We start from the raw sequence: 19,351 nt of genomic DNA, 5'->3' as shown, positions 1-19,351 counted from the left end.
TAATTTTTGCCATCAACTGAGAGGGTGGATGTATAAGGAAGGGGAGGCAATTTATCCCTTGTCCCCTGGGCTGGAAAGTTTGGGATATCCCATCTGTAACCAGCATAAATTGGGGAACTTTGCGTAAGGACTGTTGCAACACAAGGAAGATGGGAACAGATCTGTGTGGTGACAAGGGAGAATAGTACAGCATAGGAACAGGTCATTTGGCCCACCACCATGACTGCGACAACCATGGTAACATTCTAAACTAATCCCATTTGCCTGTTCAGGGACTTTGGAGAAGGGCTAGTAGTTTGCAAAGGTGGTTTGGGGAGAGGGGGAGTTGTCAATGGTTGTTTTATTGAGAGGAGTGATGATCATAGATTTAAAGTATAGATGTTGGAGGGGAGGAGTAATATCCAAAGAGAAAAGGACATTAGTGAGTTTGGGGAAGATTTGTAGCTTAGGTTGAGGTTCTGGATGCAAGTTTGCTTGCTGAGCTAGTAGATTCATTTTCAGACATTTTGTCACCATATTAGGTAACATCATCAGTGAGCCTCTGGTGAAGCACTAGTGGTATGGCCCACTTTCTATTTATGTTTTTAGGTTTATTTGGGTTGGTGATGTAATTTCCTATACTTTTTCTCAGAGGGTGATAGATTGGACATTTCGACATTGGCTGGTGTACAGACCAGGAAAGAGAGTTGAGGGATCAACAAGTTAGTGGGAATAGGGTTGAATTAGCAGAAGGCAAGTCTAGTGGACAAGTTGAGTTCAGAGAGGGCATGGGGAGATAGGCGAGAAAATGGAGAAAGATTTGAGTTCAGGTCTAGAGCAGAGGCTGAACTACAGGAAGTTTTGTCAGTGGGAACTGCAGAGGCAGCTTATCAGATCGTCTCAGTCTTCTTCACAAAGAAGACCATGAACTCCTCACATTTATTGTTGGAGGGAAGAGTGACTAAACCAGGAAAGCACATAATCTGGTCAGTTCCTTGTTGTTTATGAGGCCTTACTTACACAAATTGTCTGCCATGTTTCCTAAAGTCTCTACATGTCAATAATATTGTTATGAGGATGTGGGTGTACTTTAAGAGAGTTAAAAGCAGCAGAACTACAGGACACAGCACCAAGTGTTCTCAATAAGGTAACAATGTAACACTTAGTCGAACAACTCGATTAGCTTGTTGCCTGGAGACAAAAACAAATTCGAATTTGGCCAATCAGTTTAAATTATACCCTAAAAAAATAGCAAACTCTAATCCAGTTTGAATTGAATATATTGACAATCTTAAAAGCCAATGACATAATCCAATGCTTTGGGGGTATAAGACCAGGGAAAATTGAACAGTTGAGAGGAGAACTGACACGCCACCAGCATGTAAACAGATTGCCTTAAAGTACCTTTTCAGTCAGTAACCTGTGACTCAGAAATTCCTAAGGAGAAAAGAAGACACAGAAAGATCCAAATAGAAGAACAAAAGCTGCCTGGTTTTGAGATAAGGGTGTGATTTTGTAAATCTTAATTGGGGATTTTATTCGGCTAGTATTTTGGAAGGGAAGATAAAGACAGGTTGGGGAAGAAATTGTAAATGGTGGTTAGTTAATTATTCTCTGTTATACTTTAAGAAATAAAGTTGTTAATTTCTATTTTAAATAGTCTTGGCCATTCAATTTTTTACAGATTACTGCATGGGATAAATCTTTTCTGGGATGCTGGTTTTAAATTTTGCAGGAGGGTTTACCCCATATCGTAAAATATTTTGTTGACAATAAAGTTCTTGGAACATTGTGAAAGATATTATACAAATGCAATTCTTCCTTTAGAAATGTTGACCCGTAATGACTATGGATGAATGATCTTGGGCCTAATTGCTTTTGTTGCAAAGGGAAATTCTCAAAAGATTACAGCAAACGGGCTTCCAAGAGTTAGTTGGTGATTGTTGTCTGGCCCACACCTGGTAGGCTGAAGGGCCTTTTTCTGTGCTGTCAACCTCCATAACTCAATTTGAGTTCATACAGCATTTTTCATAATAATGAAATATCCTCAGTGGCTTCACAGGAGCATGATCAAACATTCAACGATACTGTGTGCAATTTGCCAAGAGCAGGTAACCAAAGATATGGGCAAAAAAAAATGGATGTTAAAGAATATCTTCAGGAAGAGAGAGAGAACTAGCAAGCATTGATGTCTCTATAGGAAATTACAGAGTCCAGTTGAAGTTGCTGCCACAAACACTAGAGTGATTAAAATAACTTCCCACAAGAGATGCAGCGATTTTGAAAGCTTGTAATGTTGGAAAGCCTGCAGAGCTAGGAAGAATCTGAGTCATGGAGCGATTTGGAAACAAAGATGAAGATTGTGGTGTGACTGGACCAGGAGCCAATGTCGGTCTGAGTGCAGGCTGATTACTAGGGTATTCACAGTAGAAGATGGAAGGCCGACTTGGAAAACACTGAAGTAGTCAAGTGTGAAGATAACAAAGGAAAACGTAAGTCTGACACTGAGAGCTTGATGCTTTGTCGGCTGAGAGCCACACGGCTCAGTGAGTCTAAGATTGAACCATTGTGGATGATGTTGCAGCTCTTAACAAGGGGCAAAGCAATGGAAACTGACATCTCTATTCAGATTATGTGCCTGTATGTACGTTAAACGACTCTTTAACCACCTCAGACAGCCTTAGCGGTGAAACTCATGAAAAACACACTGAAGCCCTTTTAATATAAAAAGCACACAGGTTTATTGCATATCAATCTTGTGTATAAATTCATTGTAGCATTTTGAAAGATTACATTTGGTATACATTCCTACTCTACATCATAAACATAGGAATCAGGTTGGATTTTCTTTTTTTTTCATTTCTCCAGGTAATAACTGTATCACAAGCATCAAAATGAATGGATTTATTTTCTCTGTGAATCACTCACTTTCATTTTCCTATACTCTTGTCTCTCCCACAAGCAATGATTTGTGTGTGTGTGTGTATACATGTGTGTGTGTGTATGTATGTATATATGTGTATGTTTTATTTTGTGTTAAACTATTCAGCTTATTAACAAAACGCCCTGCTGTGTATGGGCAGTTAAAGACTCCTAACTTTGGACAATGCCTAACAACATATACAAGTAAGTGCATCCCTACAGTATTTTCATCACAAGAAACACACCAACAGCTAAACACAAGCCATGCACAGCCAATTTTTTTCCATTTTTTTTGTTGAAGACGATTTTTTTAAAACATATTGTAAGCAATATACAACCCAAACAGAAAGGAAACAAGCACCATCATTGTAATCCTTAAACATTTTCTGGTTAATGAAATCTAACCACTTACAATGACTATTTTTTTTTAAACACTACACAGTTTAAAATGTATAGAAATAAAAAAAACACGCAATGATTTGTTGGGACATGTAAGGATAAAGCTAGGACATAAATAGAGATTGAGGCATGTCTGGGGAGGAATGAATGGGTTGGGGAGGAGACAGCTTAGCTTTTTTATTTCCTTCATGTTGAACCTACCAGGGCTCAAATGATCAAAGCGAAGAAATAATACATTTGTAAATCACGTGACCTAATAATGAACAGCAGAAATTGTGTCTGCTTCTCGTGTTTAGGGGACTGCTTTCCAACTTTGACCCTGAAATAGAACAGTAGTACATATCTTATTTTAGTCAAATTACTGATAAGACCACCTTCAGTCCTTCTCCATTCCCATCTCGCAGCCACTCTAAAGTTACAGTGGAAAGTTGGGAAAGAATTCAAGGATGTTAGTGAGACACCTCACTGAGCCTGTCTCACTCTGAATATGAGTTATCAGGGGTCATCCATGCCAGGAAAGATATCCTTAGTGCACCAGGTGTCATGACATCTTAACTATACTGCATTTATGATTCCTCCAGACCGTGTGTTTATTAGAATTCTTCCCATATGAATGGCAAAGGTCAACTTGATGGATGAGTAGAGGAATACCTGGAGCTTCCATGGCAATGGATTTGCCTATTGATCACTGGGCATTTCCTAATGCAGCCATCAGTGCAAGGAATTTGCAAGTGCATCGTGCTGGGATTGACACATGCCTGACTCTAGGAGCAGTGGAATTTTCATGGAAAGTTTTCTAATCTTTCCTTAGTGCATTTGTGCCAACTGTCCTCCTTGGGGTTTACATTGGAAACCATTTTATAAAAAGTGAAACTTTTAAGCAACACATCAAGAGTCAAAATGAGAATGATTCCAACATGAGATCACACCATTGTTAAAAATTTGCAAGACTAACAAAGGCCTAGCTGCCCAAAATCAATGGAATTCCTTTTAGTCATCAGGCTGGATGCATCTATTGACTAACACTTACTTACAGGTCAAAATAAACTCGAAGTGCTATATACACATATTGCCTGCTAATAGCAGACCTTGCAGGTAAGACAATTACCTTCCAGGGTCCACAGTCCAGATTTAAGGACACTAATATTAACATAAGAGCAAAGGAAGCCAGCCTGCAACTGGCAGATAGAAGCTAACTGCATATTACCTTGGAATGCACAAGGCACTCTACCTGCAAGTGTGAAAACAAACTGGTGAGAGTGAAATTGGACTTTGACAATGTAAATAGAAGTCAGGTGCAGTGTACATGCTGTGAAAATGGGGGTTGGTTAGCTCAGTTGGTTGAATGGCTGCTTTCCAGTGCAGAGTGACACCAAAAGCATGGGTTCAATTTCTGTACCAGTTGAGGTTACCATAAAGATCCCACCGTTCTCAACCCTAACCCTTGTGTGCAGTGTGGTGACTCTCGGGTTAAACTACCATCAGTTGTCTAACTCTAATGAGGGAGCAGCCTTCTGGGATGATGGTGATATTACTGTTACCACTTGACAACATGAACTCGCTGATGTCTAATTCCCACTTTCACCAAAGGCCAATTGCACCCTCAATAGATCAAAATGTAACCAGTATTGTGAATCACTGGAAAAACAGTTTTCAAGTGTTATTATCATTGCTGGTGTATTTCTGTACTTTATCAAACACCAGCCTGTTATGCCTGGTAGTCATTGGTATGTGTGGGATTTGGCCTTTCTTCTTTAAGGCTATTTATCATTGGTCACCCTCTTTCAAGTGAGAGAATAGACCATTCTTCCTTGTGCTAAGTGAGAGCTACAGTCTTCCTTGATATGTAAAGTCCAGGGCTGATTCCCCACGGAAACCTTAGTAGTGTTGTGAAGCAAAACTGTATTTGCCTGACAGTGAGCAAATACCACATCCCCATCTGCCTTAAAGATCTCTAATCCTAATCACAGTGGATGACATATCAAAGGATCCTTGGTACATCTTCCCTATGCTCCATCACTCCAGTGTAAGAAAAGAATCAGCCTGAGCGTCATAGGAATGATTTGTTTATGAGGTAAGTTGCAGTGGAACGTTGGGCCTGTGCATGTTGTCTGAAATGTGCTGACTCACATTCTAAGTGCTAGTTGCCTTCCACGAGAATTACTAAATGGGGGCAGGCGGTTTCATAAATGCAAAAGCCCGACTGGCTGACCAGCAGCCTCCAATTTTGATTTGATTTGTTACCATCATGTGTACCGAGGTACAGTGGAATGTGTTGTCTTGTGTGCTTCACAGACAGATCGTACTGTACAAGTGCATCAGGGTAACAGAGCAGAGTGCAGGGTACAGCTGCTGAGAAGGTGCAGAGAGAGATAAACATTAACATTAAAGAGGTCTATTCAGAAGTCTGATAACAGTGGGGAAGAAGCTGTTCTTGAATCTATTTGCATGTGCATGCAAAATTTTAGATCTTCTGCCTGAGGGAAGAGATTGGAAGAGAGTATAACGAGGGTGGGAAGGGTTTTGGATGATGTTGGTTGATTTCCCTAGGCAGCAGGAAGTAGAGATGAAGTCAGTGGATGGGAGGCTGGTTTGCATGATGGACTGGGCTGTGTTCACAACTCTCTTCAGTTTCCTTCGGTCTTGTGAAGAACAGTTGCCAAACCACATTGTGATGCATCCCGATAGGATGCTTTCTTTCAACGATCAAAAAATAGCCAAAAAGATCTGACAATGGTTTGGTCTGAAACATTTCTTAAAAATTATAGAGATCAAGGAGTAGTTACTATTTCTGGAACAGGATATTTTGATCAGATAAGACTGTAGCAAGACCTCAAAGTATGGCTTTTTTATTTCAAGTAATCAAGGGTTATGGGGATAAGGCAGGAACAGGATACTGATTGAGGATGATCAGCCATGATCATATTGAATGGTGGTGCTGGCTCAAAGGGCAGAATGGCCTACTCCTGCACCTATTGTCTATAATTGTGATTGGAGGAAGCAAGCTCACTAAAGATGATGGTGAAGGTGAGGAATGGGAGTGAAGAGTTGTGAATGAATGTTGGGGTAAGGAATGGAGTTTGGGAAAAATAATTTGGATGTGGAAAGAGGGTGAAGAGGTTGGGACAAAGTTAAAAGGGGAAGATAAGGAATGAAGTTGAGATAAGGAAGGAGAGTGAAAATGTATGAATAGAAGTGAAAGTGAGCAGTCAAGCTGTGAGCAGGCTAAGTGTGGAATAGTGGACAAGGCCTGTGGAAACCTAACAACTCAACGCAATGTGTTGCATCATGAACCTCAGAGAGTTTCTGGAAAACCAGATCCTTTTGGGAGGGTCTGTTTGTCCTTTGTCTTTCTAAAATTATAAAAGTGCTCTTATCTAAATGAAAACATGTTGGTAAATCTCATAGGTGAGCTTTCCCACTTGCCCACCTTGGCTTCAGAGTAATTAAGAAGTCAGTTTACAACAACAACAAAAATGATCACCATATTCCTGGCCTTCTGAGAGGGACCAAGATGCTCCTCCTGATTCCCACCCAAATGCTTCAAAGTGCTTGTGTATAGATGTGACATGTATGGGACAGAATCAGCTACAGACTTCTCTTCAAAGATTTTCATTGTCTAGGCTTGACAGAGAAGAATGACCATTTGGGAGACATAGCTGTGGGCAAACAATGTCCACAGTATATTACTTGGCAAGTGTCAATACCTTCAAAATTCTTGTTCTGGTCATTGGGCAGAGTTATTTTCATAAGGGAATCTGAAATTAATCAAGATCATGCAGCTGAAGATTGGTTTCAAATTGAACAGGGTGACCTGCTGTTTTGTTCCATGTATTTTAAACATTGACAAGGACCATTCCACCATCAGTTTACCTAATTCTACTCAGTGACATGGTTGCAATTCAATGATTGTCTATTCTCACCAAATAGTTGAATAGCTGTATAAGACAACTGTCTTAATCTGCTGAACAGCTCTCCAGGGAAGGGGCTGGATATTTCATAGCCAAGGAAAGGTGAAAAGTAAATATAGTTAAGCGGTATTTATTAACACGCATTGTATCAAAGGAAAAGCTATAGGATGAGACTGTAGGCATAAAATTGCCTCGTTATTACAGAGTATTGCTCATGACCTCCAACTAGGTGTTTTCCAATGAAGTGAAAAATGGATTCTTGAAAGAAACATCAGATTTGTACCTCACCTTGAACTGGGACAGCTTAATAAGAAATATTGCCCAACACATGCATGAAGGCACCATCAAACTGCTTGGAAAGTTATTAGAAAGCAAGATTGTCTTGAGAAGGCAGGCTGCAGGATCCGGTTGGCCCATGTCAGATTGTTGCTCGGTCGCTTAAAGAAAAGGTAGAGCGTGTGTGAAACCATTTTGGAAAGAGGGAGCAATGGCAACACGTACAATAGAAAAATATGGAATGTCACAGCTACAGAATTTATCAAATTAACTGGCTGCTTAAAAAAAGCAAAAGATAAACAGTTTTTTGAGGGGTTATTTTTGTACATTTACACTGCTGGCTTGGTTCATTACAACATAAATGGAAAAAAACCTAGGGACATGCCGACAATCGTGCAAAGTAATAATTGCATGGAACCGGTATCCTTCCTGATTACCTGAGTCCACAGTTGCTGAGAGGAATCAGTGAATCATTCAGCACCAACTTGAGTCACTTCAGGGGACAAAAGAAATTGCTGGCTTTTACACAAGTATTTACAGGAGCTTTTTCAAAGCAAAAGGTCTCTTTATTCTTTTAATTTTTTTCTTGATAATTAGTTGCCATGGAAACTACAACAGCCGAGGCCTATTCTCCTCTCGTTCTTCTCATTTGTTTCCTTGGAAAGAATTAAATCTAACAACAGGATCAGATCTTTTAAATAAAATACTGAGTTTAAAAAAAATCGACCCCCACCAAACTCCCATCTCAAAGGTTTGGCACTTCCACATCGCATGCCACACAAAAATGTTTACATTAAAAAGAAAAGAAATATAATTCACATTTTTGGAGGTTTTTTTTGTTACAAGCGGGGCATCTGCAAGGAAATTGTCTAAAGAATAAATAGCAAGGACATAAACACTAATGGACAGGAAGAAATTCAATAAAGCCTATGACTAAATAAAATAAACAAAAAAAAACCAATTTGATTGTCTGGGAATCTGCAGCTAGAAGGACAACCTACCATGTTTGGCACAAGCAACTCTCTATTTAACAGTTATTATACAACATCATTACACAAAGTTTGGTCCTTCTCTAGGTAATTATATTAATATTTTTAAATCACTCTCGTGACAGCTAAGAGTTCAAGACACAATACTGTTTGTTATAGAAGGGAAATAATGCCTAGGAGAGAGATTTCGAATGAGGTTGGGGGAAGGAAGGTTGAGAGAATGCAGGCTTTTTTATTTACATGTTCATTATTGCAGAATTGACTCCCCTGCTTATTTCTACAAATAATTTAAATTAGAATAGAATACAATGATGCAAAGTAAGATGGGATATAGATGAACAAGCAGGATACCTTTATCAAGGGACGAATCTCCTTCTTCCCATAGCTTGACTGGCCCCTGTGTATTAATATTCTTAACTTCTTTATTTTAAGCTGCAGCCCCAACTATATATTTGTGCAAAAAAATTATATAACAGGAATAAATATCTTCGGGAATTTAAGGTCGGCAACATCATTCAGTTTCGACCGAAGGAATGAAAGTGTGTAAGGCCTCTTGAGGTCAGCTGAAGGGGGAGGTGGGGAGGGGGGAGGGGAGATGGAGGTATCTGAGCTTTCAGCAGCCACACCTTTTTGATGCCAGCATCCACAGCCCCCTACCCCACAACAGCCCCGCCCTGCCCAGCTATGTCAGGCCCACATCTCGCTTTGCTGGAGCTCTCTCTCTCTCTCTGTCTCTCTCTCTCTCTCTCACACGTGGTTGATTGGATGAAAGGTTCCCGACTCTGGTGTAGCTCCTGCTATGTTCAGCCAAGCATCCAGAGAATTCTGGGACGATGGATGGAGGGAAGCATTCTCAGAGAAGGAAAGCATCATGGCATAAGTCTGTGGTTTCCAATTGGGGGAAGAGTGGAGAACAAAAGAAAGACAGCATTAATTGCACATCTATTAAATGGCAGCATTTTATACAATGTCATCTTAACCACAGAGGGCTAGCATAGATGCAATCGGCGTAATAACCTTTTCTGCTGTGTTATTCTATGAATTTCTGAGGCATTGTCCTAATCGCCATCTGATACTTCTGTGGAAGATTGATGGCAACCCCAGAGAATGTACCGAAATGCTGAGTAACAGATTATTGGAACACATGGAGCAAACCAACTCCTGGCTCTCTGTCCTCCCTTCACTCTGTCAGTATTAAAACATTGGGTATTATTCCAACTTCAGAGGAGAATGGCAGTGCTGTTATTTTAAGGCTATATATGGCTATCAATTGGAAACTTCCCCTCTTTTTCCCAGTGCTCCTGCCATCTTTCATTGCTCCTCTTGTCTGCTGGACAGGTCTATGCACACAGACCTATCAGTCAGTTCACATGTGATCTTTGTCCATGAATGAGCCAAGACTGAGAATGTTGATGGGGGAAAGAGAAAAGAAATTCCAGTTGGACAGGTTACTCCAATCCCACCCTTTGCTAACCTGTGTTGGTAACGTAAAGTGGTCCTCAATCGATGGTTAGCAAAGAGCAGGAAACACCATCAATTTATCCCTCCGCCCTCCTTAACATCACGGCTGGGATCAACTAACTCAGTGCCGACTCATGTTAAAACCTTGCCTCGTATCCCATCAGGTGTTGTAACCATTTATTTAACTGTTTAACTGAAGATTGTAGACTTGAATACCATCATCTGGACCTGAGGAGCCTGAATTTAACACTGTAAATGTGAGTGGGCTTTGTATTAGTTAAAATTTCACCTGAAGTCTATATGGATATGAAGTGGGAGAGAAGCTTTAATCTCCCTTGGTCCACAAATAATGTTTGTATTGTTGGGTGGCAATGAAAGGTGAAAGGCAATTGAGCCTATGTTATTGGATTCCTATACCACGGATGATACAACAAAAGGAACAAATTGACAATAGATAGTTTCATAAAGCTTTTTGACACAGACATTCTCAGTTACAGTAAGATCCAGAGCTGTATTAGTGTATTAGTAAGAGGCAGACAAATGTTGAGGCATGCCCTGGTCTCATCTTTTATCCATTGATGTTACTGTCTAACCCTGAGTCTATGGCTGTGACAAGTAACCCATAGACTGTCAGCTTATACACTGCGATTATCCAATACATGGAGGGTGACCAAGATTCCCTCGGCTAATTTCAGATTTTGATTAATTACTATGCGTAAACAAAGTCTATACAGATTGTTCTGCTATAATGTGCATTTCGTTAACACAAATTCACTATAACACAATTGACGAACTGGGGACTGTTTCTAAAGCGCAAAGTTTTAAAGCATGTATTGGTTATAATGGGATTCCAGCCCCATTAGTTGAAGTGGTGCTGCTATTAAACGGTTTTCTTATAATGCAGGATTGCATGAGAACAAACTCCTGTCTTGTAACGGTACTTGTTTTCCCAAGTCCAGTTAAAATATTTTACCATTTATAAATACTATAATCCAAGACTCTAATAGGCTAAAATATGTTAACAATTGTGTAGATACAACTATTTAATCCATTTTCAGGAGTCCAGGAATAAACAAGGTCATCTGAAGAACATTTAGCCACATAAATTGCATCCTTTATTAAAAATCAATTCAAAAGATAAAAGCAAGATTGCATAAGCTTAAAATATAATTAATGGCAAGTTTTCTCTATCAGTAGAAGGACTATCATAGTATATATCCTATTGCTTAACATATATCACACCACTGTATAAACTGTATACTTCCCTCAGTGCATGTTGTTTTGCTCTATCACAGTGTATCTTGTACCATCACATCCAGTGTATGTCACACTTCCCAATTACAGTGTGTGTATTATTGTTCTGGCACATTATATGCCATTCTGCTCCATCACAGTGTACATCAAAATGTTCTCTCACTGCATATATATCATCTTGCTATGTCAGAAAGTCTGTTCATGGTTTATGTGGTACTGTTCCATCATAGTGTATGTAATATTTCTTTGTCACAGTATACAATATACTGATAGTTCAGCAGTTCTGTATTCAACCTGTGACTCCAATTTTTACAATATCATTTACTTTGAAACATATGCAGCTAAACTGTGTACTCTGCTGTAGTACTTTCATCTCTGAGTGTTACAGACTTTGTGGTCACAAACTACAGAGTTGGGATCACTTGGCAATCTGTATCAAAGCAGTTGTCTATTGTACACTTCTGGTCTCCATTTTGATTGAAGTGATTGGAAGCTAAAATTGGGAAAGATGTGTAATTGGCAGGAATCAACATTGCCCATTTAACTCCAACACCCAAATCAAAATGATCGATAGTAACTGCAGAGTTTAGCTTTTATGTTGGTTGCAGGATCAAAAATCGCATTCAATAAATCAAACTTCTAATCCATATTGACATGTGGGTCAAAGCCGAGAGTGAGTGAGTGTGAGTGAGTGTCAGTGTGTGTGTTCTGGTGCAAGTGTGTATATTCCTGTGTGTGTGTGTGTGTGTGTGTTCCTGTTTGTTAGTGTTTCTTTACGTCTTTGTGTTCCTGTATGTGTGTGTTCCTGCACATCTGTGTTCCTGCAAGTCTGTGTGTTCCTGTATGTGTGTGTGTTCCAGTACGTCTGTATACCTGGACGTATGTGTGTTCCAGTATGTCTGTATACTGTATGTCTGTGTGTTCCCGTATGTCTGTGTGATCCTGTATGTCTGTGTGTGTTCCTGTACGTCTGTGTCTTTCAGTATGCCTGCATTTCTGTATGCATGTGTGTTCCTGCATGCCTGTGTTCCTGTATGTCTGTGTGTTCCTGTATGTGTGTGTGTTCAAGTACATCTGTGTGTTCCAGTACGTCTGTATACCTGGACGTATGTGTGTTCCAGTATGTCTGTATACTGTATGTCTGTGTGTTCCCGTATGTCTGTGTGATCCTGTATGTCTGTGTGTGTTCCTGTACGTCTGTGTCTTTCAGTATGCCTGCATTTCTGTATGCATGTGTGTTCCTGCATGCCTGTGTTCCTGTACGTCTGTGTGTTCCTGTTCATCTGTGTGTTCCAGTATGCCTGTTTGTTCCAGTACACCAATATTCCTGTATACCTGTGTGTTCCTGTATGTCTGTATTCCTGTATGGCTGTGTTCCTGTATGTTTGTATTCCTGTATGTCTATGATCCTGTGCATCTGTGTGCTCATGTATGTCTCTATGTTCCTGTACATTGGTATTCCTGTGAGTATGTGTGTTCCTATGCCTCTGAATTCCTGTGTGTCTGTATTTCTATACATCTGTGTGTTCCTGTGTGCCTGTGTTCCTGTGCATCTGTGTGTTTCTGTGCGCCTACGTGTTCCAGAATGCCTACATGTTCCTGTGCGTCTGCGTGTTCCTGTACGTGTGTGTCCCCCTTTATGTGTGTGTCCCTGTACATGTGTGTTCCTGTGTGTGTCCCTGTACATGTGTATTCCTGCACGTGTTCCTGTACATGTGTGTCCCTGTACATGTGTGTCTCTGTACGGATGTATTCCTGTATATGTGTGTTCCTGTATGTGTGTGTCCCTGTACGTGTGTGTCCCTATACGTGTCCCTGTACGTGTGTATTCCTGTACGTGTGTCCCTGTACATGAGTTCCTGTGCGTGTATTCCTGTACACATGTATGTTCCTGTGCGTGTGTGTTCCTGTGTGTGTGTGTTCCTGTGCATGGGTGTGTGTTCCTGTGCGTGTGTATTCCTGTACGTGTGTGTCCATGTATGTATGTGTCCCTGTATGTGTCCGTGTACGTGTGTGTCCATGTACGTGTGTCCCTGTACGTATGTATTCCTGTACGTGTGCGTCCCTGTAAGTGTACATCCCTGTATGTGTGTTCCTGTGTGTGTGTTCCTGTATGTGTATCCCTGTATGTGTGTGCTCTACTGCCAAGACTCAGCTTTGTAAAATAAACACAGTCAAAAATGTCACTCATCACTGAGAATGTGTGTCTGCTATAGAATACCATACCTGAGTTTTAGCCTGCCTGTACAGTGTCTCTTTTATTGCTTCGGAGTCTAAGGTGGAATTAAAGACTGCGGCCTCTTTCACCTCGTACTGTTCCTCTGCTGCCTTACGTAGGTCCAGCCCCTTTGTGAAATTCGCTATCTGGTCCAAGGCCAGCAGGCCAGCTTCATCCTCAGCAATACACCTGTGCCAATGATCAGGGGGAGGGGGAAGGTGACCCCATGTTAGCCCTTCTGACCTCACACAACTCAGCCAATCAGAGTCAGCGCTGCTGGCTCAATCTTTGCATGCACATGCAAGGGTTGCACAGCACAATCCACATACACGGCAGGTTGACGATAGAAGGAGGTGCAGTGAATGGTGTCACCCAAGCATGATGGGATGGGGATGTTTGTAGCATGATGACACACACAGTGAACAAAACACCAATAGGAGCGTCTTTACTGTTGCTGGTCCATTTTAAAGAGTTAAATGTTCATCATGCTGGCAAGATACTAGAGGTTTTACCAAGTCGTTACATCTGTGGCTCAGAGTGCAGTATGTGACCTTCATAGAATTTCTATCACTTCTTTAGTTAGGCACTACTTTACAATTGTTTTAGGTAAGAAATCTTTCTTTCTTTTCGAGATGTGAGTGATGTTGACAAGATCCATTTATCACTGATCCCCAGTTGCCCCAAAAGATGATTTTGGGCCTTCCCATGATTGAGGTGAGTGCTCTCAAGGAGGTGTTCTGTCTCTTGTCAATCCACATTAAGGCCTGTCTACAGAAGACATTCAATAATACGGTTTGATTTACAATACTCTCCACTCCCAGAAGGGAAAAACAGTTCATTTTGGAAAATGAGACACAATGCTCAGACTCGTCTGGTATACTTTAACATGAAGGTCCAGTAACAAGCAGTATGTTCATTTCCAAATATTACTTTTCTTTAAACTGACTTTTCCCTCTGGGCTTTCTTTAGCACTAGGGCCAAAGGGTGAGCACTGAATGAAAAGGTAGGGAAACAATCTGGGAAATTTTAGTGGTAAATCACTGAACTTTGGCCCTGGAAGGCTAAGAGTACAATTTCCACCATTACCATTAAGTACCTGAGAAGTAATTTGGTTAATTATACTTAGACAGATTTGGGTTTTTCTACACAGTGCCTGAGTAGGCCTGTTGGGTTTGTAGTTAATTGGAGTAACTGTGATCAGTTTCACATGCAGTTTGAATGACCAAATTTTAACTTTTGAATTGTAATAATGGGTGTAACTGCATCCACTGGAATTTCATATTATGGGTGTGACTTTGATCATGTGTCTATGGAATAAATGTTGAGTGAAGGGCCTAGGCTATTGGGATTCTGGGTAGAAGTTAAAGTTTGTGACAATGGTCTCACCCACCAGCTGCATAAGGGCTCGATGAGCAGAAATGTCACCCCCTTCAACATGAGCTGCTGACTAATCAGAGACTGACAGGTCTCCATTGTCACTAGAGAGGGCCAGAAACAACATGAGCCCAGGCCAAAGGTGAGTGTAGGTGGGGTGAGGATTGCAGGAAAGGGAGGGGGGTGAACCCTCTCCCCTCCCTTCCCAATGCTGAGCTCGTTAATCCAGCACGGAATGCATTTGAGCAAGGTAACAGCCAGTAGAACCAGCAAGTAAAGTCAACATGGTGTGCTTTTCTGGGCTTCCCATGTGGAGACTCCCTCTCTTTGGAAAAGAGATGTTGCCCTTAAATGGGGTGTTAATTACACAGTTAAGGTCCTCAAGGGTCCTTAAGCATCCAGGCCTGAGGGTCATCCACAGACCTTCACTACCCACCCCCATATTTAATTGGGCAGTGGGATACCCATCCTACACCCTCCCCCGTAATCAAGTAGCCTCCCCCCTTCCCCCCCCACCCACCCCCGACCTCCAAACACGTCACTGGGGTGGCATTAAATTCCTCCTTCTGCCTGATTAGGTCTGAAACAGGCTGTGTAGTGTATGTGAGATTGAATCTTCGCCTCAAAGTCCTGCTAATGTCACATACTGAACTGTGAGATTCAGATGTAACATGGCAACATGCCAAAAACAAGGTTATATCTCTTGTATAGCAGAAAGCAGATCAAAACTGTTTGGATAAATTGGATTTCGAGTAGACAATTATCTGAGCGTAATGTTGCAGAATTCAAAGACTAGTTTCAGCAAAATTGGAAACAAATTGCAAAGGCAATTGTGATTGCATCAGTCTCCTATCACCGCTGGAGTATAGAATCCCCATGATGCCACTCTTGGTGCTTAATCTTTAAGACAAAGTTGTGACAGGCCAATTTAAATCTCTAGTCGTGATGGCATAAAATGGAGTCCACAGAGGATACAAACAGTCTGCAGATTCCAATTTAACTATATATATGTGTCACATTTTGACGTGCTTGGCATGAAATCTTCTGCAATTGCTTCTGATGTACAGAGTACTTCAGCTTGCGAGTCTGAGCTGCCATGTCTGTTTGTGCATATGTGAAGACAGAGGGGCTTTGAACAGCAGATTACATCAGTGCTGAGGAATGGAACACTCTCCCCGTTTTAATCATCCTCTAACACTGTCACATGCTTCCAAACCAGGAACATAGTACAGATCAAAATACTGTACCATCACCTTCACCCAACATCAACTATTTGAAGATTTGAGAAAATGCAGGAAAAAAGGGTGTAAGGGCTTGGCTGGATTGAGAATTGAAGTGGTACCACCCTGATTTGATTACAATGTATTTGTCATGACGTGACCAAATAGAATCATACAGGATGGAAACCGACCCTTTAGTCCAAGTCAAGCATGGTTTCTCAAACTAAACTAGTCCCACTTGCCCCTTCCCTCTAAATCTTTCCTATTCACGTACCTGTCCAAACTTTTTAAAAATGATGTAATCGTGCCTGCATTAGATTATTAGATTAGATTGCTTACAGTGTGGAAACAGGCCCTTTGGCCCAACAAGTCCACACCGACTCTCTGAAGAGCAACCCACCCAGACCCATTCCCCTACATTTACCCTTTCACCTAACACGACGGGCAATTGACATTTCCTCATTCTGTACACACACCACCCTCTGTGTGAAAAGGTTGCACCTCAGCCCTCTTTTAAAGCTTTCCCCCCTCACCTTAAACCTGTGCCCTGTAGTTTTGGAGTCCCCTACCTTGGGGAATAGGCCTTGGCTATTCACCTTGTCTATGCCACTCATTATTTTATATACCTCAAAAAGGTCACCCCTCAACTTCCTGCACTCTGGGGAAAAAGTCCCAACCTATCCAGCCTCTCCTTATAACTCCTGTCTCAGTAATACATTTACTGCTGCAAGAACCTGATCAGGGATACTGAAAGGATCAGAAATAAAGTTCACACAAATGTTCCTTTGAGGGTGGTGCAAGAGCCCTGAAGACCTTTGCAGTCCCATGGATGAGTTAGTAGGTTAAGCGCAGTGTGAATGGGCTAAATCAGTTTGTATTCTTACACGAGGTTTACATCTATGAGTGCAGCAATGAGACTGACCAGTTTAATTTACTGTTCAGGCACTTTGATTCTTAGGAAAACAGAACCAGCAGAGTATGAGACCACTCCATCACCTTGTGGACTTCTCAACCCACACCTGTTAAACCAACCATTCTTAGGATGGGTAGCATGCTTTTGATGAGGATATGAGGAAGAATACATGAAGACAACAGCTGTATGGGTTTCACAAACCTGTGAGCCTGCTCATAACCCAGGGTGAGTGGGGCATGATGTTCCTCTTCATTTTCTCTATACTGGACTCTGGCATCAGTCTTCGGCGAAACAGGGTCATCCTGGGATTTTTCTGTCATGCTCTCATCCTCCTCTTCATCGTCTTCCTCAAGTTCCTCCTCATCGTCCTCGTCATCTGCCTCTTCTGCTTTCTGGTTGGTCAGTGGGTGATCTGGCTCTTGGTGGCCACTTTGTGCCTCATGCCTGAAGGAAGGACAGAGCAAAACAAAAATGAAATGGTTTTGGAGATTGGAGTCAATTAGATAAGCCTCTTTCATCATTTAATTCTGCTCAGTGTATAGCAACTTGACTACGTTGTGGTGATGTCTAGAAACGTTAACTAATTCTATTTCTTTATGGTTCTTGTTTAATAGGTGAACACATTGGGCTTTGACTTTTGAAATTTGCATTTCAACATAGTTTGGACTGATAGGCTGAATATTGTCTCCCCCTGGTGGTTGGAAGATGCTATCTCAACTATGTGGGAGGTACCCAGCTTCTGGGAGGCTTAATGTAATACTCATGACAGCAGCTGTTAGTAATAGCTCTGTGGTTTGTCAGTTAAAGTTCCTGAAAACCCATGTATTGTTTGTTTAATTGTCTTAGTACCTTCTCTTGCACCATCTTCATATTAATCGGTTAATCTTTCCTGCCTTCCATGCAAACACAAACCTTCCTATTTAGCTCGTGCCTCCTCTCCTTTCTCTATTCTGTACAGAAAATAGTTTCCTAATTTTTATGAAAGATCGCTGATTTGAAATGTTAACTCTGCTTCTCTCTCCTCAGCAGCTTCCTGACTTACACTCATCTTATTTCAGAACACCTGAAGTATGACGCTCTGCTGGATGAGACTCCTCTGTGTAAACCAGTACCTTCCATGTTTACCCAAACCCTTAAGTACCTGCTGAGAAACGTAACATTTGTACATTGTAGTTTGTTGTAATAAATGTCTGTTGGATTGTTCAATGTGATGCTCAGTTTCTCAGCATAAGGATTGCCACACTCAGTAAAACACCCTATTGGAGGTATACTGACACGAGCCACCAGGGTGGTTGTGTGTAAAATGGAGATAGTGCTGTGGTTAGGGATTCTATAACCAAGATGTTGGGTTTATGACACAGTATTGCATCAAATTCAAAGGCTTTGTTCTCCTGCTTATTGTACTATAGCTGATTCCAAACCACTCAAGTTAGGAAAGTATTTCATTCTGCAACGCAAACTCGACTCTTCCTGACAGACATATAACAGAGACATGAAGCCCAATTCTGTAGGACTCCCCTTCACAAAGAGTGGGCCCAGTCTTTTCTTTCCTAATCTTAAAGTATTTCCTGACATTGGATGCTCACAGCTTTCCAGTATTGCATAGTATCACAGAAGATAGGACCAGGGGAAGGCCAACTGACCTCTCAAACTTGCACCATCATTCAATTATCAAACTTAATACCCTAATCCCACCCTCCCTTCATATCCCTTGATCCCTTTAGCCACAAGAACTATATCTAACTTCTTCTGGAAAACAAGTACACTCAAATGGCCACCTTTTTCAGTGGAGTTGGATAGGTGCCAATAGATTATTCAACCCCATTTACCTACAAGACCCATCAATTCTGAGTCTCATGCTTGTTTGAGCGCGGTCTTCACTGGAAGGTTTTGAATAATGATCATAAATGGAAGTCCTGGTTATGTCTGCCCCCATGGAATCCTGATGTTAGTGGACTGTTCCCAGTGTGTGTCCGATCAGTAGAACTTATATATGGTTGCAGCACACAGCATTGCTAATTCTCCACCATGTCCAAGCCAGGATTGTGATGGAACGATTTCCACAGCCTGGATGAGTTCACTTGGAAGAGGATCCAGCAATCCTCATCCCCTTTGACTGGTGGCCCATCCACTTCATTCAACATCTGCACCTTCTACATTGACACATAACGGCTGCACAACCTGGGAGGTACTGCAGCAACTTGCCAAAGCTCCTTCAGCAGCCTCTCCTAAACCTGCAACCACCACCACCTCGGATTTTAAGGACAGCAGATACATAGGAAGATTTGCTTGTAAAAACACCCAGCCTCTCAAGTTGGACATATATCATTATTTCTCACTATTGCTTTCAATAGATTGCGACTTCTTAATCTAACAGAAATGTGGGAGCACCTTTCCCCGCCACAACAACAAGAGAAGATTCACCATCACCCACT

At 41.3% G+C, this 19,351-nt stretch overlaps 1 protein-coding gene across 15 annotated transcripts in view; it reads right to left on the bottom strand.

Annotated features, from left to right (window-relative positions):
- Positions 1-2,715: 2,715 nt before the first annotated feature.
- Positions 2,716-19,351, bottom strand: part of prdm16 (PR domain containing 16) — a 704,876-nt gene continuing 688,240 nt past the window's right edge. For 14 of the 15 annotated variants that reach the window (XM_072586244.1, XM_072586245.1, XM_072586249.1 and 11 more), the window contains 3 exons: positions 17,118-17,360; positions 13,418-13,598; positions 2,716-9,358 (listed from right to left, as the gene is read on the bottom strand). In XM_072586244.1, the coding sequence (XP_072442345.1) occupies positions 9,224-9,358; positions 13,418-13,598; positions 17,118-17,360 (559 nt within the window). In that variant the 3' untranslated portion in view covers positions 2,716-9,223. The remainder of the gene's footprint in view (positions 9,359-13,417; positions 13,599-17,117; positions 17,361-19,351) is intronic. The other variant, XM_072586259.1, reaches the window with a different exon arrangement.

This window comes from Chiloscyllium punctatum, chromosome 16 (genome assembly GCF_047496795.1).
Source record: "Chiloscyllium punctatum isolate Juve2018m chromosome 16, sChiPun1.3, whole genome shotgun sequence".
Lineage (NCBI taxonomy): Eukaryota > Metazoa > Chordata > Chondrichthyes > Orectolobiformes > Hemiscylliidae > Chiloscyllium > Chiloscyllium punctatum.
The sequence above is the reverse complement of the archived record's forward strand: the minus strand, read 5'-3'. Positions and strand labels throughout refer to the sequence as shown.